Genomic DNA, 23,577 nt, shown 5'->3' on the forward strand with positions numbered 1-23,577 from the left:
AGAATGAAAAGGGCAACATCAGATTTAGAAGTTATTTACTTACCATAACTTGGCATCTGTGTTGTCCATTTTCCTCACCTTCCCTCCCAGCCATCCCCCATCCTATTAGTTCCTGAGGACGTATTGGATTTATGGGAACCTTTATGTTCCTGGTTTGAGCCTATGATTTCCTTCTATCTGTTATGTCTCTTTATTCAGTAGACAATAGGGCAACAAACTTGATCTGAGGAAGCTACAGAGATGATGGAGCATTGTGGGTAGAGGGAGGAGCTTGAGACTAGGATCCATCTCTTAAGAAATGTAGCCTAGTCAGATCCGAGGGTTGGATCCATAACCCAATAGTGAGGAAGAATGAAAATGGACAACACAGATGCCAAGTTATGGTAAGTACATAAATTCTGATTATATTAATGGCTTTTGTGTAAACGAGTGTATCATTTACTTGAGCAGTATAGTACATTTCCTTGATGAGTCAGTGTATGACTGTTACCTCTTTTTGAATACAGTTCTTCAGACTCTGAAGTCTGTTTAGGTAGTGCAGTGGTGAAGATTTCACTCTTCTGTTGCATGTATTAATTTTAGAGTTGGTTTGCAGGGTGTGCAGGGGTGGGAGTAATACCTTCCATATAAAATAGTTACTCTTCTTGTTGAGTACTGTTTGATCGTAGTGCAACAGATGTCATTTGCTCCAGAAAATGTTGAGTGGTGTCTCACTGAACAATAATTTGTGAAATTCTCTTATACCCTTTCTAATGTTCAGTTTCTTGCATGAGGAAAAAGTAACACAGACTGAGAAGTCGTAGGAAAGGTGATAACTGGAAGAGGAAAGGGAGTGATCATACAAAAAACATTTTTGTCAGTAACTTGTTTACTTGTTTATCTTGTAATTAAGGGGATTTAAACAGCATATTAGTCTGTGAAGTTTAAATTACTAAAGGTAGTAATTACTGATGCTGTGAAATACCAAACATTTTTGCAGTGTGCACAGCAGAAAATAATTGCATTTGTATAGCTCTGTACAGAGATGTACATCAGCAAGTTTGTGACTTAATTTAAAATACCACTAAGACCAGTAACTACTTAAGTTTTTTTATAACATTGTTTTTGATAATCATTCTTTGCAATATTTCTGATACTATTAAAACATGTACTATGTGGAAGTTAGTACTGATTAACACCCCAGCTTTAGTAGCTCCCCAAATCACCCCCCCCCCCCAACAAGCAGAAAAATTAGTTAAAATTAGGCAGATGGGGAGAAGTGCCTTTATTTGTGTTATAAGACCCCGGATGTAATATAGACATGCCTTTACATTCATGCATTCATAAAAGGAATGAGAAGACAGGATGTCACATTCCCTGACCATTTCATCGTGGGGTACTTTCTTAATTAGAAATTCGAAATTCCTGCCCTTGTTCTCACTTACTCCTGCCACAGTAACCATGTGTACTTGTATACAGTTTCTTGATGTTCATGAGCTGGAGCAGCTGTGTGGTTTAGGTAAACCCCAAGGTCACTTTAAACCAGTCTATCCCTTATGGGGTTTTGGCATTAGGCCAGCAGCACCATTAGACTTTCTTCCACCAGTCACAGCAGTTGCTTTTTGAAAAGGGGAGACTTTCTAAAATGTAATATGTCCACAAGTATTTATGTATTTATTTTTTTGAATGGGAATGCACAATGTAACTCAACAGCCAGTTTAAGGTCTTCCATGGTGACTGAAATTTAGTGCATTTACAAGTTTCTGTACAGTTTGTCTCCATTTAAAAATAGTTGAACAGCTTCAGTGCTAGATGTTATCCTTATGGGGGGGGGGGTTAGTGAAGTTGCATTTTTTGGGTACACGCACTGGTATGTGAATTTATTATACCCAATTTTCTGACATGGTTATTTTAAGTCTTTTCATGGACTGAATATAGCTTAGCAGTACTAAACCATGTGGAGCTTTCACAGAATTATTGGATTGCTTTTTAAACAAGTTTTATAAGCTAGTAAAATATAATGAAAAGTTGACCTTTTAAAGTACTATTCACTGAGTAGAGAGTAAGTATGCCATGTTTAGAATTGAATATTTTTTGTTTTGGATCCACAGCTGCTGTAAATGGAAGGAACCTGCACATTGTCAGTAGTTTATTTCTGTTATTCTCATGAGGAATGCTGAATAAATGTAAATGTTAAGACATTTTGAAATAGTTATGATTTTTTGTTTCTTTTCTGTTTTCAGGTAAATCTGATGTAGAATGGTCAATTGGAGAAAAGGACAGAGAGGTAAGATTTATGTATCATAATTCACATGAAAAACTTCAATAAATGATGCTAAGTTTTGCATCCACGTTTTAAAACAGACGTAAAACAGTGCAAATTGCCAATAACTTATGTATTATTTTTGAAATAGCAGCACATATGTTAACAGTGAAGTAAATGGGATCCAAATTTCTCACTGAAAGAGTCATGGTATAAAGTACAGATACCAAATGAAGAGCCAAAGAATTGTTTTATTCATTGTGCTTTTCATATACTACCTACCTACTAAGATCATGGTGTTGCTTTTATTATAGCCTGGGTATATTAATATGCTAAGTACCATCGTCTTAGCAAATCTCATTTGAAAACTTATCTGGACAATCATTCGGATTTTTTCTGGTGAGCAGTGTAAGGTTTTTTAAACTCCTTTATTAAATTATCTCTTAAAACATTTTCGCCAAACACTCTTTGTACTTCCACACAACAGGCCACCTTAATGCAATATGCAGATGATTCTACTCTCATTTCCACATCTGACAATGTGGTACACCTCCAAAAAATTACTCTGGAAGCTGTAGCAGCCACTGAAACATGGCTTCATAACTCACAACTCATGCTCAACCCAAAAAAGACAAAAAATACTACTCTTTTCCCTAAATCCCTCTCTCGTGAAAAACTAAATTTAAAGTCATCTCTCTTCATAATACAACCATTGAAGTCACTTCTCATAGCAAACTATTAGGGGTAATAGTGGATGATAATCTTACATTCCACCTACATATACAAAATTGCATAAGAACAACTCATCAAAAACTACTGATGCTTTATTTTTTGTTTTATTTGATTATTGAATTTTGTAATTTTATTCGTGCTATTTTACAATGCAATAAAAATATTTAAAAAAAAACAAAAAACTAGGGATGTTTTGCAGAGCCAAAAACTTTCTCACCGATGCAACTAAAACTACCCTTTCCACTATTTTTCTCGTCCTGACTGTCTATGTGCTCCCATCCTTACTAACCCCCAGGCTTCCCAAAAACTGAAACTTGAGCAATTCTGTAACAAAGTTGCTTCATTTGCAACACATAACCCCTTCAGCACTGAAAAGCCTGAATTTGTTAGAACTGCCACATTAACTAACATATACATAACTTCTTGCCACCTATAAAATTATCCAGCATCCATCTGCCTGTCTAGCATTAAAAAACATTCAACACAACTATGTTCCCAGTCAGTCATTGCAATCCAGTAACCAAAAACTCCTGTCTGTCTATAAACCTAGCAAATCTGCTGGGTATTGTCTATGCTGGTACAAGGTTGCTAAGGCCTGGAACACTTTTCCTGTATCCATCAGGTCTATACCCACCCTCCCATCTTTGAAAACCACTCTGAAAGACTTCCTAGCTAAAATCTGACTTTTTTTTCTCAAAACCAGGATAATCTATATCCCTAAATGTGAACAAGTACCCTTTCATTCCTTATACCTCCTTTCTGTCACTTTTTCACTTATTTCCTTACCGCTATCTAATTCTCTTCTCTGATTTTCTCTCTAAATATACCATAAGCCTGTTTTTTTCCTTCACTTCATATTGCAATTCCTGTTTGTATTACACTAACTTACCTTTAATTTCTCTACAAACGGTCTAAAATTTCTTTAAATATTAAATGATTGTCATATACCTTGTATTGATTCATAACCACTGTTTTTATGTCCAATTTGTTATAATTTATTAAATTTTTGAAGATTATAAAATTATTGTTCTTAAAGTGTTTTGTAATAATTTGGAGCCCCCCCCCCCCAAGCCTCTGCTGAAAATGGACTTCTACCCAGTCAGACTTTCCCGGTAATCAAATGTCAGTAAATCAATAAAATAAAACACTAGAAAACATTCACTAATAGAAACCAAACCACATTACCTTTTTTTCCTTTTATAAATTATATATCACATTTCATTTTTAATATATATCATCAGTCCAATATTACATACATTGCTCATTTACTGCCTTCCTAAAACCTCAGTCCTCCTCCAGAACATTATTCCACATGTACAGTTCCCACAGTTTCCATTTATTTCTATGAAATTTGCTCCTTCCCTTTTCTAAAGATCTGTCTCCCAGTTTTTTTTTTCTCTTTTACAATATTCAATTCTTCAAATACAGTTGGTTTACACTTTGATTTCCATTTTCTAGTAATTTCTGTTTTTTGGCATTGAACAGAATTAAACCTAACAAGTCCATATTATTTCCAAGAAATTCAGATCTTGTGTCCCAGCTCTAAGTAATAATTTCTTTAGTTAGTCATTTATTCATACTGCTTTTCTGACAGAGTACTGTGTAGGGAAATTTTCAAAATGTGCCAACACATTACACTCCCAAAACATAGTTTCCTAGTCACCTCTTTCTTCCCTATCACACCTTCAATGTTTGCTGTCTACCTGGGGAAAAAAAATATTTGAAGTCTGCTTGGGGTATAAAAATACCTATGCAAATACTTCCAAGCAAAAATTCTAAAACTTCTGGACTTGCTACATACTTGGGAACCCTTCTTATGTCCTCCCATTTTTATCTTGTAAGCTGCTTTTCCGTTCTCTCTTCCCAATCATTTCTAACCTCCTCCGATTAATTCTTATAGTTATGCAGCATTTTATACCCTCTCCTAATTATCCTATTTTTAGCAGCAGCTTCTTTCCAGATGAAACTAAAAACTCTACCAGCGAAGGTCTTTCACTTATGATTTGTCTATCCCTTTCTCTTTGCCTACACTCTGATATCAGTCCCTAGTAGCGAAGGCAATCTCTGGCCAGCAGTCCAAATGTCTTCTTTGCCTCATCCCACTCTATCATCTTTCCCTGTCTAGTTATTTGCTCCCAATACCTTGGTTGCTTTGCCGATTTTCTCCAGTAAATTCCAGCTCCTTTTTGCCTGTTCTCAGTACCCGTGCAGCCATCCCTATTGGCAAAATCTCCTTTCTTCACTCTTGTTTTGGGTTACTTAGAATACTTTCTGCTACTTTATGAAAATAATCTCAATGGTAGTCATTATTCTCCTTAAAGATCTGCATCCGAAATCCTTCTCTGTCCTTGTTTCTTGAACTTCTCCCTGCTAAATCATTATTTCTTTCCACTTTGAATTAAAACCTTATCCTTGCATTATGTATATATGCCTTATCTGTGTAGCTCTAAAGTACCCCTTCAAATTAGGTAATCCTAAACTACATTGTTCTTTTGGAAGGATCAACTTACTCCACTTAACTCTTGCCATGTTCCCCTCCTAGATAAATTCCTTCAACTCTTTATTAATTATTGCCCACAGCTTCTCCTCTGGTTGATAAAAATATGCCTGACCTTTGTATAAAACTAAAGGTACTAATAACATTTTCACTGCTTGTATCTTACTATCCGTCTCTATAAACAAGAGCTTCTAGTTTCTCAGCTGTTGTGTTATCTTTTATTTTTTCTCTTCCCACATATCTATAGCTACCATAGCAGAAGCCTTTTTTAATCCATACACCTAAATCCTTCATCTTATGTCTACATAAATAACGGGTATTGCTGAACCAATTTGTGTGTGGGTACATAAAAGTGGCTATAGCCTTTATTTTATCTTCTTTAATTTTATATCACAAAAAGACCTGAAATTGTCCAATTATATCTTTGAATTGTTATAAATATCAATGAAATAACAAAGGGGAAAGTGGACATCCCTGTCTGGTTCTCCTGTTAAAATACAACTTATCAGAGAGGAACCCTCCCACTTTAATTCTTGCCTCCGGTCCTTCATATATCCTTCTAGTTAACCTTATTATTTTATCAGGGAATGCAATTGCTTCCATTACCTTACTCATAAAATCCCAGATTACTCTGTTGACTGCTTTTTCTGCATCAAGACCCACCAGCAACAGCAGTATTTCCTTACATTCTGTTTCCCTCGGGATCATCATTGTTCTATTAATGTTGTCAAATGTTCAACACCCCACCACAAAACCACACTGCTCTGTATCTGTCAATTCTGGTAACACACATGCCATTCTTTTAGCTAGTATAGACATACACACTTTATAATCATGGTTTAAAATTGAAATGGGTCTATACAAATCTGGGCCTGATAGGTTTGTGCCATCTTTAGGTAATACAGCCACTTCAGATTTATTTCAAGATGGTGGTGCTTCCCCTCCTTTTAAAATACTGTTAAAGTTTCGCAGATCATTAGCACTTTCTTCCCTCCTAACTTCCACAGGAATTCCATCTGCTCCTGGAGTCTTTCCTGCAGATTGATTATACATAAGCATTTTTATCTCATCTCCTCCTATCTTAACTGTTGAGTCTCATCTACCTCCAACCTTGGCATAATTAAGACTTCCATAAATATTTCTACATATGCTCTGTCTTGATTTCCACATTTCTGTGCTTTATACAAATTTTCATAAAATTTCTGAAATATCTCTAATACCTCTAAAAGATCTCTGGTTATTTTTCTTGTTAAAGGCTGCCGAAGTTTGACAGTGACCCTTTCTACTTTCTGTTGCCCAAGTCATTGTGCGAAAAGTTTTTGTGAGATGGAGTTGTTATCGAGCAGTGTAAGTTCTTGAAACAGTACATGATAAATTGTTTGCTGGCATAGCAGCCTGCTTTTGATTATGTGCCAGTAGTAAGTAAAACACTGGCTGCTCTGTATGGCACAAAAGTGCATCAGGACTGTATTGTGTAAAAGCAGAGATACAACTGGATATGCACCATTGTTTAGTCCACTGTCTGGCCATTTTAACATCCTTGTATATGTTCTTATTTAACGACTGGTATAAAAAGAATATAATTATAGGTAGCACAAAGGTTTGCATAAGGGTCATTGCACAGCACCCTAGTAGCATGTACTCGGGGATGGCCCCCTTTTTCCCAACCCTAGCTATGCCTCTGATGAGATGTGTAGATTACAGTGTAGAGTTCTCCCATCCTCACAAGGATAGGGACATAATAGCAATGGTTTTCAGTACAGCAATGAAATTTATATAGATTCGGTATGAAAAGCTGTACAATTAACTAAATAAATGTAACATTTCTCTACCTAATGGATTATGGGAGACAGAGCAAAGTCAGAGGATGCAAAGAATGTTTCATCTTTCAGAAAAAAACATGCACAGGAACTAAAATATATAGTATGATGCTAGAAGGTGGACACATTTGGGAAGATGCAAGTCAGCATTTTTTTGTTGTTGCAGAATAAGCAGTTGACTGTTGGTATATAAATCGGGTCAGAAATTGTGTGAGAAATGTAGACTGCATGGAGCAGATGGGAATAATAAACCATAACCAGATGCAACTTCCTGAACAGAACTAAATAAATTATTATTAAAAATAATAATCCCAGTATATGAATTTAGTGTTTCATGGAAGGCATATGAATTTCTACTGTATTTAAATATTTTAACTCCAACACTGCACATCATTGGGGTAGATTCTGTGTTGCAAAATAGTATTTTCATTAGTCAGAGGAAAATTACTTTAAAGTTGGTGTACTGGGGAGCTGAGGTGCAGGCTTTTCTTCCTGAAATATATATGTATTTATGCTATTTCTTTGTAATCCATTTTCATGATATGAGTCATTTAAGTTGTGTTGAAGCTGTGATTCCATAAGCCTTAGTATTTCTGGGCTGAACAGTTATTTTTCTGAGAGCTAGGAATGTTATGAGGGCTGGCTGGATAGGATTCACAGTGCATCTGTTTAGCGTGGAAGAGGGAAGACTGAGAAGGCCAAGCAGTCCTTAAATGCCTTTTTATTTTATGTGTATTTTTAACTGGGTAAGCCAACTAGATACAAGTATCTTTTTAGGGGCGGCCCGGCAGCATCGTCTAAGTGATTGTTCTGACTTGCACAGTAGGTAAATGGACATGGAAGGAATCAAACCCTGTGTCCTTGACTATGACAAATGCCTTGTTAACAGCTCAGAGCCTTAATTTTCTGTGTTAACTGCCAAACATATGCCTTCATCAAAGAGTTGGTTAACATTAGAATTAGGCAGAGTTGCCTACTAAGTTCTATGAATGCAATTTTTTAATAAGCTGGATACATTTAAACTGAGAAATGTGGTGCTGAACATCAGAGTACAGTAAATTTAATGTGTGAATGGAAAAATTGATGTGATTAGAAAACTGAAAATAAAAAAGAATATACTTGATGTGGATGCTGGAAAAAGATATGCAAGTTGCATTTTCTGAAACACTTTCCTTCAAGTACTGTGGAGAAATCTACACAGTGACACACCTGATTCATGACATGCTTACTTCATTTTATTTAACTTATGTTATCTGTATAGGTGACCTGCCTTATATGTGGAGTTTGCTTGTCCTCCCTGTGTTCGCATGGCCTTTCTCCCAAGTGCTCTGGTTTACTCCCACATTCCAAAGGCATGCAGTAGGCAGAGTGGACACTCTAAATTGGCCAAGTGTGTGTGTGTGTGTGTGTGTGTGTCAAGGCTAGCTGCCCAGCAGTGTGAAGCTTGGCTGTAGATGATTGTCACTGTTGAAATGACACCCTGACCCCATGTGCAAAAATGGGAAAAAGGAATTGCAGCTAGATGACTCTGCATAGGTGACCCTTGCAATCATGACCTGAGCCATTAGACAAACACAATGTAAACAGAAAAAAATTTATTGTTAACATAGAATATGAAAATACTGCATACACAGAAAAAAATATAATTTAAAACGTGGAATATAAATTTGGATATACAGTGATATGTGAGAAAGATGAAGTAAATATGTCTGTATAGTACAGTTTTGAGTTACCCCTATTGTAAAGCTGAATAAAGTAAAAATGTGCATAAAGTTCCTAGGTTCCTTACCCAGAGACTCCCCAGACTCTGGAATACACTGCCCATACATGTTAAGCAGAGTGCCTCTTTGGCCATCTTCAAAAGGAACCTTGTCGATTGGATGGGAGATAGGAAATTCACCTCGGGGATCACGTCAGTCGACCTGTTAGACATGGGTCCAGGGAAGTAAATATTGTGGGAAGAAATAGCCAGGGAATTGTTACGGCTAGGCTTGTATAGGTCCTAGGGCCGATAGCCTAGTACCAACCTATGAACCTGTAAGTAGCTCTGAAATAATGTAATCACTCTCGATCTGCTGCCAAGTGAGCATTATGTAAAAAGTGATATATTGCAATATAAAATAGGAAACACAGTAGAGAAATGCAGCAGATAGAATTACAAAAGCAATTAGTGGGCGTTCGAAAGACATGCGTTGAATGGGTGTGCCTTCGTTGAAGGTTGTGCTTCGGGCTGGCAACTCGACACCATAAAAAAAAAAAACTGTCAATCATTAGTGGACCGGAGTTCCGCTGTGATGACCCCTAACCGGAAAAAGCCGAAAGACAAACAACAACATACATAATTGCAAATCTGATATAATAGCCAGTCTAATGATGGTGAAACAGGAATTAGAATATGCAGACTGTGAAAATAATAGCAAAAGATGTAAACAATTAAGTCCTGAGAAGCAGTAAAGCATGACAAAGATATATGGTGTGGGGAAATACACCACCATGTGAAGCAAGGTATCACAAGGCCTTACTAAGTAATTTGACCTCTTGTTAAGTAAGGCGAGTTTCCTATAACCCAGACCTTAATATACACCAAGTCCATAGGTATATGATAGGTAGTTGATCAAGAAGACTAGGAACTAGATTATCTGGGATAGTTGACTGCCCAAAGGGTACAATTATGCATTTCGTAGCATTGAGTTTAAGCCCAATGCTTTGGCAACATTTGTTAGTCAGAGATAGACTTTCTTGAAGAATGCTAGTGTCTGCAGAGTCGATGATAACCCCCAGCTTGCAGTCGTATGCAAACTTAGTCAACCGTAAACCTTCAGCATTTGCATCCATAGATGCCAAAAAGGAGTGGGCCCACTACCGTGCCCTGGAGGATGGGGGAGGGGGACTCTGCTAATTACTGGCCTCTTGGTGGAGATGGATTACCTATTTTGATCTCCTGGGTCCTATCATTGAGCCAGTTGGCTATCCAGTGAGTGATAAAAGGGTTTATACCTAAATTAGTGAGCTTGTTTATAATGCCTGAGTGGGGTGTTGTATCAAAAGACTTGGCCAAGTCGAGGTAAGCTGTGTTCAGTCTTACCGTCATTCATTGCTTTGGTGATCCTCTCAAAAAAGTCCGCCAGATTTAATAATTATGACTTCCTTTAACAAACCTGAACTATGATGGAGCCAGTGTTTGCAGGTTACCTATGTTCTCTTTTATCTGCCAGCCATGTCCTCACATGTTGTCAAATATTGTACCCCCCCCCCGGATTGACACCAGAAGCTAAGCCATTTATTAAAGTCAATAATTTTCTGTTGGTAAGACTTATGGGCCTGTAGTTACCCAGCTTAGCGGTTGGACCTCCTTTGTGCAAGGGAATTACTCTAGCTATCTTCCATTCTTTGGGCACAGAACTTGACTGAAGGCTCCAGTTAAAAAGTGATTTGGGTGTCTCATGCTATTTATTGAACATCCCGGGATGTTATCAGGGCCCATCAATGCAGTGTGTTTGGCCTTTAGAAAGTGCATTGATGACCTGTTCCCTAGTAATGATTGGGGAGATTGTGTTATGTGGTATTTCCTTTGGACTGTCAGGGGAGAGTAGGGGGAGAAATTTGAGCTGAACCTGTCAACCAAAGGGCTTGCAATGGCCTTTGGTTCATTGTGGGTGATGCCATTTACAATGAGTTCTGTGCATTGTTGTGTATTTCCTCTGATGTTATGGACATAGCTGTAGAAAGCTTTGTGGTTGTTCTTTGCCAGAGAAACAATTTTTTCTTCAAATTTACCTTTGAAATAATCATTGACCCTCTTAGCTTCCTGTTTATTATGTATGGCTTTGTTTCTCCTGTGTTTGGCCAAGATTTTTTCTTTTGTTGTATAACCAATTGATCTTGTGATTCCACCAGGGTGGCTTGTCTTTTCAGTTTGTCTTATTCTTAACACAAATGGGCACAGCTCACTCTGTACAGCTTTCAGTATGGCTGTACAGAGGTTTTGTAACTAGCTCAGTGCATGTTGTGGTGTTTACTGTGTTTAGGGATGCTTGGAATTTAGCCAAGATGTTGCTTAGTAGAGAGGGTTAGCCTTGGAATAGTTCCTAAAGGTTTTTGGTTTCGATGGATCTTGGGATTTAATTTTTATTTCAAGTAATACTGATTTATAGTCAGATCTGACAAGTGAAGATATTACATTGGGTGAGGAACATTGGTCCCCCATGTTTGTGAGTACAAGGTCAAGGATGTTTGTACCCCTGGTAGGAGAATGGACCTACTGTTCCAGGATGCTGGTATTAACTAAGTTTAGGTATCGATGGGCTTGTGCATTAGAAGTGGCATTGAATTCACAATCTATAGAGAGGTAGTTGAGATCTCCCATAAATATCTTATTGGGTTGAACAGTGAGGAACTGTAGTACATTGAGATAGGTAGTATGGGTTTCCTGTGATATAGAGGGAGACCTATAGGTTGCAAGGATATGGTACAAAATCCTGTTTATGGTGAGTTGCACATGTATTAGTTCCAGTGGGTCATACACTTTAATCTGGATGTGATTAGTTGTAGTATACACTGAGACTCCTCAGTCTTTATTTCCCTTCTGTGCAGTAGCTGAGCTAAAGGTGTGAAAGGCATTATAACCTTGTACTGCTGGGGTACTCTCAGTGACTTTCAACCATGTCTCAGGTACTACACAGATATCTACAGTCTCCAGGGAAAGGAAGGCCTGCAAGGAGTGGGATTTCTGGTTTGGGCTTCTAGCATTCACCAGTACCACCTTCAGATATTCCTTCATAGGTTCATTTAAGTCAGTATGTTTATCAGTTTTGCATTGGCTAAAAAAGGCACTGCGGGGGTAGAAAATGTCTTTGCCAGTACCAGAAAGCCTAGTGGGGACAAGTGCAGACCATCCTTGGCAAAGCAGCATGGTCTGTCAACCATGTCCTCCCATGCTGTCAAATACCCCCTAGTTTGACACCAGAAGCTAGCCATTCATTAAAATCAGTCATTTTCTGTTGGTAACATGGCATCATCCTTGATGAAGGTAGTATGCTGCTCAGGGCTAGGCTTATATCTGCCTGAGACACATAATCAGTGAGCTCAATCATGTCTCCCTTGATATACTCAAGGGAGGTACATTTCAGGTCATTAACACCTGAGTCATACAGGTACCTGTGGTTCAATGACCTGAGTACCTGTGTAGCTTGATGGATCCTAGCCCTGGAAAGACAGCTAACCGTGACTCTCTCCTTACTCATTCTGGTGAGGGGTACATCAGTGTACCTCATTATAGAATCATCAATGACCAAGAAATGTGCCTGTATGCTGTTTTGCCTTAAGGGCTTAGCAGTGGAGGCATTGGATAAAGTGTTACTATATGTAGCTGTGGATGGTGTTTTAATGGAGTGTTTACATCACGGCTTTGGACCCTTTCTTTGATTTTACTGTGCAGGAGGTCTTAGTGTTTTAGGAATGTTACTTCTAAGTACCTCAGCATAAGTAATTTTATGTGTAGGGTCTTTACTTTGTGCAGTAGGCTTGGTGCAAGTGTCACTGGCAACCTCTGTAGGATTAGCTTTGGTTGTATGAGAGAATTTTGCCTCCAGCGTTAAAGTGTATTTACATCTCTCATATACTATATCTGTTTTGTTAAGAATAAGTGGGTTGTCAGTGTACATGAGGCAATTGCTGCAATACTTCAGAATACCCATCTCAATCAGACTGGCCACAAAGAAGCGGGAAGTGCATATCCGTGGCTAGTGATCTACTAGTGAGGAGTGAGGAAAACTTAAATATTGAACAAGTCACTAAGACAAGAAACTTGATGAGCAACACTAAGCTATGAGCAAACTTCAGTGGATATAAAAAATGTACACACCCCTGTTAAAATGCCAGGTTTTTGTGATGTAAAAAAATGAAAGCACAATAAATCATTTCAAAACTTTTCCCACCTTTGATGTGACCTATAACCTGTACAATTCAATTGAAAAACAAACATCTGTTAAGAGAAAAATATAAAAAATAAAAAATGTACAATAAGCTGGTTGCATAACTGTGCACACCCTTAAACTAATACTTTGTTGAAGCACCTTTTTATTTAATTACAGTATTCAGTCTTCTTGGGTAGGAGTTTGTCAGCATGGCACATTTTGATTTGGCAATATTTGCCCACTCTTCCTTGCAAAAGCGCTGCAAATCTGTCAGATTGCGAGGGTATCTCTTGTGCACAGCCCTCTTCAGGTCACCCCACAGATTTTCTATTGGATTTAGGTCTGGGCTCTGGGTGGGCCATTCCAAAACTTTAATTTTCTTCTGGTGAAGCCATTCTTTTGTTGATTTAAATGTATGCTTGGGGTCATTGTCTTGTTGAAAGGTGAAATTCCTCTTCATCTTCAGCTTTCTATCAGATGCGTGAAGGTTTTGGGCCAAAAGTGACTGGTATTTGGAGCTGTTCATAATTCTCTCCACCTTGACTAAAGCCCCAGTTCCAGCTGAAGAAAAGCAACCCCAAAGCATGAAACTGCCACCACCATGCTTCACCGTGGGGATGGTGTTCTTTTGGTGATGTGAAGTGTTGTTTTTGTGCCAAACGTACCTTTTGGAATTGTGGCCAAAAAGTTCAACCTTGGTCTCATCAAACCATAACACATTTTCCCACATGCTTTTGGGCGACTTGCTCTATTGTTTTGCAAATTTTAGCCAGGCCTCTGTGTTTTTCTGTGTAAGAAAAGGCTTCTGTCTTGCAACCCTACCCCATAGTCCAGACATATGGAGAATACGGGAGATTATCACATGTAGTACACAACCAGTACTTGTCAGAAATTCCTGCAGCTCCTTCAGTGTTGCAGTAGGTCTCTTGGCAGCCTCCCTCACCAGTTTTCGTCTCGTCTTTTCATCAGTTTTGGAGGGATGTCCAGTTCTTTGCAACATCAGTGTTGTCCCATATTTTTTCCACTTTTTGATGACCGTCTTCACTGTGTTCCATGGTATATCCAATGCTGTGGAAATTTTTTTGTACCTTTCTCCTGACTGATACTTTTCAACAAAGAGATCCCTTTGCTGCTTTGTAAGCTCTCTGTGAACCATGGCTTTTGCTGTAGCAGGCAACTGAGTAAATGTCAGGAAAATCCTACTAGGATAGCTGAACTGTATTTGGGGTTCATCAGAGTCTCTTTAATTGATGGCAGGTGTGTACCCAAGAATACTGAATGCTGTAATTAAATCAAAGGGTGCTTCAACAAAGGATTAGTTTAAGGATGTGCACACTTATGCAACCAGCTTATTGTACGTTTTTTTATTTTTTTCCATAACAGATTTGTTTGTTTTTCAGTTGAATTGTACAAGTTATAGGTCACATTAAAGGTGGGAAAAGTTTTGAAATGATTTATTATGGTCTCATTTTTTTATATCACAAAAACCTGGCATTTTAACAGAGGTGTGTACACTTTTTATATCCACTGTAGATGCTCTAGTAGTTAAAAAAAAATCTGTCTAGACAGTAATGCCGCAAGAGTGTAGACCACAAACCTTCCTAGTTTAAAAATAACTGGTTTGGAGCCCAAGTGCTTAAATCAGAACAAAGACATTTAAAAGTAACAGGCAAAATAAGCCTTAACCAGCAATTCCCATCTCAGAAGGACAGAAACTACCCTCTCCTCCTACAAGAGTGTAGACCACAAACCTTCTTAATATGAAATAACTGGCCTGGAGCCCAAGTGCTTAAACCAAAACTAAGACTCTTTTAGAATAACAAACTCAATAAGCCTTCAACCAACAATTCCCAACTCGCAAGGGTATAAGCTACCTCTCCTGCCACAAGAGTGTAGTCCACAAACCTTCCTCATGTAAGATGACTAGTTTGAAGCCCAAGTGCTTAAATCAAAACTAAGAGGATTAGAATAACAGTTACAATTTAATTAGGCTACTGACGAGCAGTAATAAATGAAACTAAACACTTTAAGTATGTGCAGCAAAAAGCTAAATAAAGTAGGAAGAAGCACAGATACAGTAAAAGCTGCTGAATAAAGGGCAATTTACTACTAAGTGGGAAGGGAGAAAACAGAAGATAATTCAAGTTTAAAAGACTAAGGGGGAGGGCCTTCCCTGCTGATCTCTTTGGCTCAGTAGAGTGAGCTGATGAAATGGAACTAGGAGGAGTGTTCAAAATCAGTTTTATAGTAGGGGTGGGCAACTCAAAAGCCACCAAGTTTAAAAGTATGACACCAGTAGGGTGGGTGGCTGGGAAAAATCAAATGCAGACAGAAATCAGCAATAGACAGGCAGAGAACAGCAAGTCAGGCAAGCACTACAGCTCAAGATGCCGCTAAATATTTCCAGTTAAATTAGGAGTGCTATTTCTCAGCTCCGCCCATTAATTAGCTGGATGTTATTCACTGTCTGCAAAGAATTCTTTTGTAACTGATCCTAAGCAATACCAATTAAAACAAAACAAATGCAATATAAGAAAAAGATAAAGAAATAGAAGTAACCAAACCTTAAATGAATAACTTCAATCCAAAAACAAATGCAGACAGAGATTGGCAATAGTTCAGCAGAGAATATCAAGTCAAACAAGCACTACAGCTAAATAACTAGAAAGAAGACAGGTTCCACTGAAATTTGATCTTGGATCTTTGAATTTAGAGTCCAGAGTGCTAACCATTACACCATGGAACCATTGTTTTACATGGAGTGGGAGCTTAATTCTAAAGAGTGAACATATGGTACCTATTCATTTGTCTAAACTTGACTTAAAAGAAGTCAGGGGCTACTTTGACATGGAGTGGGGGCTTATTCCAGTGGTAAGGTATCCTTTAAGAGACGCATCAATCCTGCCCGCAGGTCATGTTTGTATTACATATACGTTTAGGTTTCTAGAGCTGATACTTGTGGTGTTGCCAGTTTTACAAACTTGCATCTGGTGAAGCTGAACAGCGTCATTTGCAGCCTTGTAGGCTAGACCTTATTCATCATGTTGGAGCCTGTGAGAAACAAAATAGAGCAACAGAGCTTTTACATGCTCTGCGTAGTTTTTGTAGCTTATGCTCATGATTTTTTTTGTAAGGAAACTTTTTTTTCCTCGTTGGACCATATGGTCGGATAGATACATGTCAGAAGACCAATGTTATGTTCTAATAAGGGAAGAGTAGAGCAGGGCAGTAACTTCCTGGAGCCAGGACGATATGCCTTTAGTAATTACTTGGATTCGATAGAAATATTTCTTAACAGCACTTCATACATGATTTTCAGAGGAGAGTTCATTATCTACGAAAATACCCTGGTCAGTAATGGCAGTATCAATTTTGAGGGGGACTGTCATTTATGTGTTGGATACAGGTGTGTTCATGTTTTCCAAAGAGTGCATACTGCTAATTTTTTTTTTTGTTTGCGTTATGTTTTAGTCCATAGTCTTGACACCATAAATTTGTACATCTAAGGCATTTTTGGAAGATATTGGCACTGTCTAGAGTATTGATGGCAGCACCAAGTTTGCAGTCATCAGCAAATTTGGTCAGCCAGAGACCCTTGACATCAGCTTTGATATCAGAAAAATGTACTTTGAATATTAGTAATCCCAACATGGAGCCCAGGGAGTCATCACTGGTGAAGAGTTTTTGAGGAAAGTAAGCCACCAACACTGATTGAGTGGATTATGTCTGTTAGCCAATTTGCCATCCAATGAGTTGCACAAAGGCCTTCCTTTATTTATCCAGTCGGTTTCTTTTTGAAAGTTTAAGTTCTTTTTTTTGTAACTCGTATCAGGTATGGAGCCATTTAGTTGCATTCGTGCATATAGTTGATCTTCAAGAGATCTTCTGTGGGTAACAGCTGTGATCCCATTTCTGATGCACTCCTGTTGGCAAAGCTTTCAGAGGTGTCTGACTTTTACTGTTTGGGTGCATGCACCCTTCCAGTTCATGTCACTGTGCACCTTACCAGTTTAGGATGGTCCACCCAGGTCCATCTTCTCCATTTTATTTCTACAGTATGTGTAATTTAGATCTCATTTCTAATGCACTGTGTAAGAAAGTTCCTGCTTTCGGCATTGAAAAGAACATCAGTTTTTTTAAATGTGCTTACAGTAAATATATCGCCAATCAGTACTTATTCAGGTATTGCTTCAGTTAAATGAGGAAGCATAATGCAGGGGAAGAGAGAAGGTGGTGGTCTTTTTTAATGTCAGACAGTTGGGTGTTGAGAGGAGTCAGCACAGTGATCAGCAGTTAAGTCCCATGAATGATTTTAAACAAACAGAGTTAGGAGACAGATCATGAGACCAGACAGTATGCAGAGTTTTGTTCATTGTCTAAATTCATCACATTGGTGGCCTCTGTCCCTAATTAGGTAGTGAGCTTTCCACTGACTGGAGATGATTTTTCCTTATGCATGTCACATCCTGCTTTTTTAAAGAAGACAGGAAAGATTCCCCTGGCAGCCACCAGTAAGAGTAACTCTGAGTATGTAGGCTTGAGCACATAGCTTGCCTGTTATCTGTTGTAGAGTGGATCCTCCAGTCCTGTCACATAGACTTTGAGGTTGAGTGTAAGTGCAGGAATTAAGTCATCTTGTTTTTCAAAGGGATATGAAGACTTAGTAGCAGGAGTAGAGCAGGTTCCCTCGGGGTTATCCACATCTGATGGGTATTTGGTTGCTTCTGCTACATTGGACCAGCATTCACTGATCAGTTGATGGAATATGACTGGATATCTTTTGGAAAATATAATTAGTTGACTTTAGAGGCATCTTGTGCATTTAATGCTATCTTTGGATGGTACTTCTCTGTGTGCTATAAATGTCTGTTGCCTGATCCCAAGCATGTTTCTATTTGTTTCTTGGCTCATGTCTGCAGAGTAGGCCTACCCTGTCAAGGCTGTCTTGATAGGGGATTTCTGTTGCAACATCTGAGTCCTTCTGGACAGGAGAATAAGATGGGTCAGAGAAGTTTCTGTTTCTGAGACAGGTAAAGGTAAGGATTCATTTGCTGCTGTTAAATGCTGGTCCTTTCTCCAATGACTCATGCTTTGGGGAAACCCACAGACTTATGAAGTCCGCTTTTGGCTATATTTCAGTCCTATCTTCCTTTGCCAGGAAAATTCTTGTGCAGTATTGTGGGGAAAAAGGGTGAGGAGCATTAGGTTAGCCCATTCATTGAACCTGTCTACCAGAGCTATACTGTAGATACTCAAGACAATATGGCTAAGGAATGTGCTGCACTGAGTCAAGTTATGAAATTATGTAGCAGACAGGATTTGAACTGATGGCTGGAAAACTAGTGTATGTTAACATGTGAAATAAATGGCCCTTTGTCAATTGCGTAAAATTTTGAGTGTAGAACCTTACAGAGGTTCTTCATTATTTGGGTCAACCTAAAGTTTATTATGTGCGAGTGTGCAGCATACCTCTAAACTGATACAATTTAGGCATGATGGTATGATTTTTAACCAGATTTTGCTTTGCTCCTCCTATATTTACTGATTTTCATCTTATATTCCTGAGGAAGAGGAAGAGTGGAGAAATGTTTGTTCTAGAAGGAGAATGTTTCCTAAATGCCAGGTCACTGAAAATTAGTGGGGCTATTGTCTTGCCATAGTTTTACAAAGTGGCAGTTCTCTACTGTCCGAGACAAAAGCGTTTAACTAATAAAAGTATTTTTTTTACACATTTTGAGAAGGATTCTTACAGATTTGTGTTTGCACTGGCTTTGGGTCTTGGTGACGTCAGTTTGGTTACTTCAGTTTGTGTTGGTCACCTGCTGCCTTGGAGGTGTTAGTCCTCTATTGTTGTTAAAGATGCGCCACGGGTATTTCACAAAAGTAATAACAGAGAGGAGTATTTATTGTTTTGCATCTGAACCCAAAAAGCCTGTGGAGCTAGACTGCTGATTTTCAAGAAAGAGGGTAATAAGTACTAATGGTATTGCAGTGCATGGTGACCGGTGTAGTGTTCTGCAGGGTGGAAGTTGTCTTTGTATGTCAAGATGTGCTAACAACTGCAGAAGGAAACACTAGAGGTCAGTGGTTAATGAAACAGAAAAAGCAGGAAGGTAAATTGTCTTTGCTAAAGAATTCTTTTAATTCTGAAGGCCTTTTGACTGAAATTAGTAACAGAGTGTGTAAATATTGTGCTAAACAAAGTGTTCCATATGACCATTATCTTGTGGCTGTAATCTGTAGGATCTGGTTTTGTGTAGTTTAAGGACATATTAAAAGTAAAGTACCTTAGGTGTTGATAGTAAAGTACCAGTGTTTGTCACCTTCATAAGAATGCTGGTATAGATGTTTGTAACATTGTGAATATTCGACTTGAAACATACTTAAGGTTGTTTCTTAAGAATCTGACAGCATATAAAAATAGTTAATATTTATGTCTCTACAGACCCTAAGGAAAGCCAGAAGGTTTTTCAGGAAATTGTATGCTTCCTAAATATGGGTCTATATTAAATTCTCGAAATCCAACAATTTCTAATCTGACATTGTCAACACGAGAATAGCGAAAATGCAGAACATCGAACAAGTAAATGGAAATCTCCGTAAGGGGAGATTTCCATTTACTTCAATGTAGTACAGTCTCAGAGTTGGCATATTTAAGTAGCGGGGGGTGTGGGGGGTGCAGGGGGCTTGCACCCCCCCCCCTACACAATTTAGTTTTTTTTTTTTTTTTCCTGAACATTCAATGTTTTAACAGTTTGATCACTAAAGGTCGACCTTTAGTGATTCGAACTGTTAAATATTCGATGTTCTAATATAGACCCCCTAAATATATGTAGTTGTCTTCTGTAGGCTAGTGATTGTTAATTAAAAGAAGGGAAGGTGGGAAAAATATTTACAGGAGGGTTAGGCTATAACTTTGAGTAAATAAACTTTGCATAGTTTTTGGAATGTGGGATACACATAGATCTACGAGTAGAATAGATAATTTTTGGAAACTTGGTCCTTTAACATTGTGTTTTCTCCTTTACTGAAACTGGGATTACAGACCATAGAGCTATCAGCGTAACCTTTGGATACTGATCAGTTAACCATTTTTAAAACTAATGCAGACGTTGTATATGATGGAGTTAAGAAGACTAGATTGTGCAATTTTAGTAAAGTTATTGCAGTAGAAGCCTCTTTGTAATTCGTAATTACCATGGTTGCTGGCCGTAAAATCCAAAGTCCTGACTAATTATAGAATTTTATGCAAGCAGAAGAATGATACTGTCAGGCATAACATTGAGATTGCCTACTTTAAATACTGTTTTTTCAGGCTGAATCTGATGAGATGAGGCAGAGTACATTAGTTAATTATCACCATTTATTGGAAGTCAGAATCTGCTTATGGTTACCTAGGCAGACGTACTTTAAGAAAAGAAAGAAGGTTCATCTGTTTTACTGCATGAGTGGGACCATACTACCAATGTTAACATGGAAGTCTTATTCACAGATTGTGGTGGTATGGTAGTAGACACTTCTGTTCAGTTAAAGTTGTTTGATTTATTGTGGAAATGTGTTTCTGTTGGATATTTTTATTTGCTGATTATGTGTAGTGTTAGTGAATAGCCTTCTGTTCATTAGGACTTGGATGATGTACCAAATTTGTAAACCAAACAGTTATTTAAAAAATATGAAAACAGAGTCATGTGGGGTGTGATGTTCTGACTATACTGTCAGTAGCTCAGCCAGGGGGCATACATGTTAGCTCAGCAAATAGTGTACATGTGTTTGATGCTGGAAGATTAGAAGACTGTGGGTTCTGTTCCCACATCGTGTAATTTGATTAATTTCCAGTACTGGCACTGCAGTACAACATAAGGGAGATACTGTATTCCTGATTATGCTATTGGACAAGACATTGCACCGAGGCCCCATCTGCCTGAGTTAGTGTTTGGTCAAGTAGTTGTAAAAGATCTCATGGCATTTAGCAAAATGAGTAGGGGAATTTCCCTGGCACCATGGACAGATTTTCTCCGAATTAATATGAATACCTCCATGGATCTTTCCTGAGAATGATTTCATTGGCCGAGAGAGACTAACCCAGTCATGGAAGTGTAATTGAATGAAATAAATACATTTATGAGCATTTGTAAGCTTGCCAGTTGCAGTTGTGTGCTCTGGTATTAAATGACTAGTATAATGGAAGATGTAATGTCCTGCTTTATGTATACAAGGGTGTAATTAAATTCATGTGGAAGAAAAGATGACAGAACCTCCTCAAATAATTAGGGACATATTACCCATTTGAACACTGATTATAAAAATCTGGATGGAGTTTTGCACATGAGATTTGGTCACTTGGTGGACAGCTTGTTGGAATATGTGAGACGGAGTAGGCTGAAACAGTAATATCAGGAGGCATTAATGGCTTATTGAGGAATTTGTGGATGATGAGGTAGATGGGCATGAGTAGTTTTTTTTTTTTTTTGTTACTTGACAATCCAAAATGCTTTTGATTGATTGGACTTTGGAGTGGGTTTTCCTATTACTTTTCATGAAGGGCTTATTTTATTAGATTGCAGAGTGGTTCTTTGGCATCTATATTAATTCAGTGATGCTGTTTTTGTAAGTGGCAACACTGGCGGGAAAACTGGGTTCATTAGCGATTTTAAGAGTAGTCCCTTTTTGCAATCCCTTCTTGTTTGCTGTACATATAAAAGTTACCATGAAGTGGTTGAAACCTCAGTTTGAAGAGGAGCAGTATGTGATACCACTCCGTAAACTTTCATCTTAATGTATGCAGATGACATGTTTATATAGGTTAAAGGTATGTAGTGGAGGAAGAGAGGTGTGAAAGCTTTTAAAAATTATTTGAATGGTATAAATATGGAATTCTGTCTTGGATTAAAGGGTTGGCTTTTGATTTTATTGGCATGATTGAGTATATACTGTTTATTTATACAAAATGTGAAACTTGAGAAATGGTATTCAGCATATCTGCTGTTCAGAGGTAAAAAATTGTTCTAGGGTTTGATTTATTGTAAAGAAACATGTTAATTTTTGAAATACCTGTACAAGGTTACCAGTCATATAGGGGTTACGTTAATAAATGTAATGCTACATTTGCTTGTGAGTTAGATTGCTAATGTATATATGGTTTCAAAATGAGGTTTTAAAATGGAAGTTTTGAATATGTCCAGCCTTTTCGGGCTAATATATATGCAACTTGCTAAGCTATTGACAGTATAGTTAAAACATCACACCCCACAGTAATTGACAATATAGTCAAAACATTATACCCCACAGCACTCTTTCATATTTTTCTTTTCTTCCACTTTCAGGATAGGCATATTATGTAACCACAATAGTGATGAAGCATTGCATATAGTCTAGTCTATAGCCTTCTTCACTTCTCAGTACCCTTTTATGGCTAGAATTAAAAGCTATTAAACGTTATTTTGAAGAATATTTTAGTATGGGACATAAGTAGTGGACTGAGAACTTGTATAAAAGGAAAATAACAACATGGACATTAAACTTTATGTCAGACTAAAATTGTAAAATATTTAAGTAATAACCAACGATGTGGTGTGATATATTGAAGATTTACCCACGGTTGGTGTGGTTTAATCACGAGGGCGAAGCTCGAGTGATTAAATATAGCCAACTGTGGGTAAATTTCAATATACCACAACCGCGGAGTCGGTTATTGCTATTATACAATGATATTATTTAAGAAAAAAAATACTTACTTTTCTTAAATAATGTCTTTGTATAATGCCTCCGTGCTGCCCTTCCATGGTTTTGTGGTATCCTTGGGCTTTTTTTGTTTTACTCCGTATGCATATGGGACTTGTGTTCTCACACTTACGCACTATATCAGTGCTGTGCAAAGGAAGCAATGGAGAAAGGAAGATCTCCATTGCTTTTTTTTTAATTTTTTTTATTGAAAACAAAAAAAAAAACAAAAAACTGGGAGGCTTTTAACGAACGAGGGAGAGCCGGGACAGACAAAATAAAAGGATAATCAGGTAAGTTTCTATAGTTTTGCAGAACATACCTGATTATCCTTTTATTTTTGTCTGAGCCATCTCTCTCGTTCGTTTCAGGTCTTCCATTTTATTTTTTTGTTTGTTTTAAAAAAAGAAAAGTGAAAAAATTGTGAGATATACTAATGGTAAAAAGTCCGGGCAACCAGACCTTTTCCCATTGGTATATTCTCGGATTTACAACAGGCACGCTGGTTGGGCTGGCCAATCAGCTTGCTCATTTTTGAATATTAATAGCCAGTCATTGTATAACTGGATATATTTCATACATTTGGTATTTATGAGAATGGTAGCAAGCTCTTTCGTCATATCAAGGCAATTATGAGTATTAGGATACAAG

General features: G+C 37.8%; 1 protein-coding gene across 1 annotated transcript in view; it reads left to right on the plus strand.

Moving 5' to 3' along the window:
• The window catches only part of ZCCHC7 (zinc finger CCHC-type containing 7), a gene marked incomplete at its 5' end in the record, with an annotated part of 2,015,093 nt that overhangs the window by 1,188,177 nt on the left and 803,339 nt on the right, over positions 1-23,577 (plus strand). The window contains one exon of the mRNA XM_044059153.1: positions 2,223-2,266. Coding sequence (XP_043915088.1) covers positions 2,223-2,266 — 44 coding nt within the window. The remainder of the gene's footprint in view (positions 1-2,222; positions 2,267-23,577) is intronic.

The sequence above is a fragment of the Protopterus annectens genome, chromosome 17.part0 (assembly GCF_019279795.1).
Source record: "Protopterus annectens isolate FY-2018-M chromosome 17.part0, PAN1.0, whole genome shotgun sequence".
NCBI lineage: Eukaryota > Metazoa > Chordata > Ceratodontiformes > Protopteridae > Protopterus > Protopterus annectens.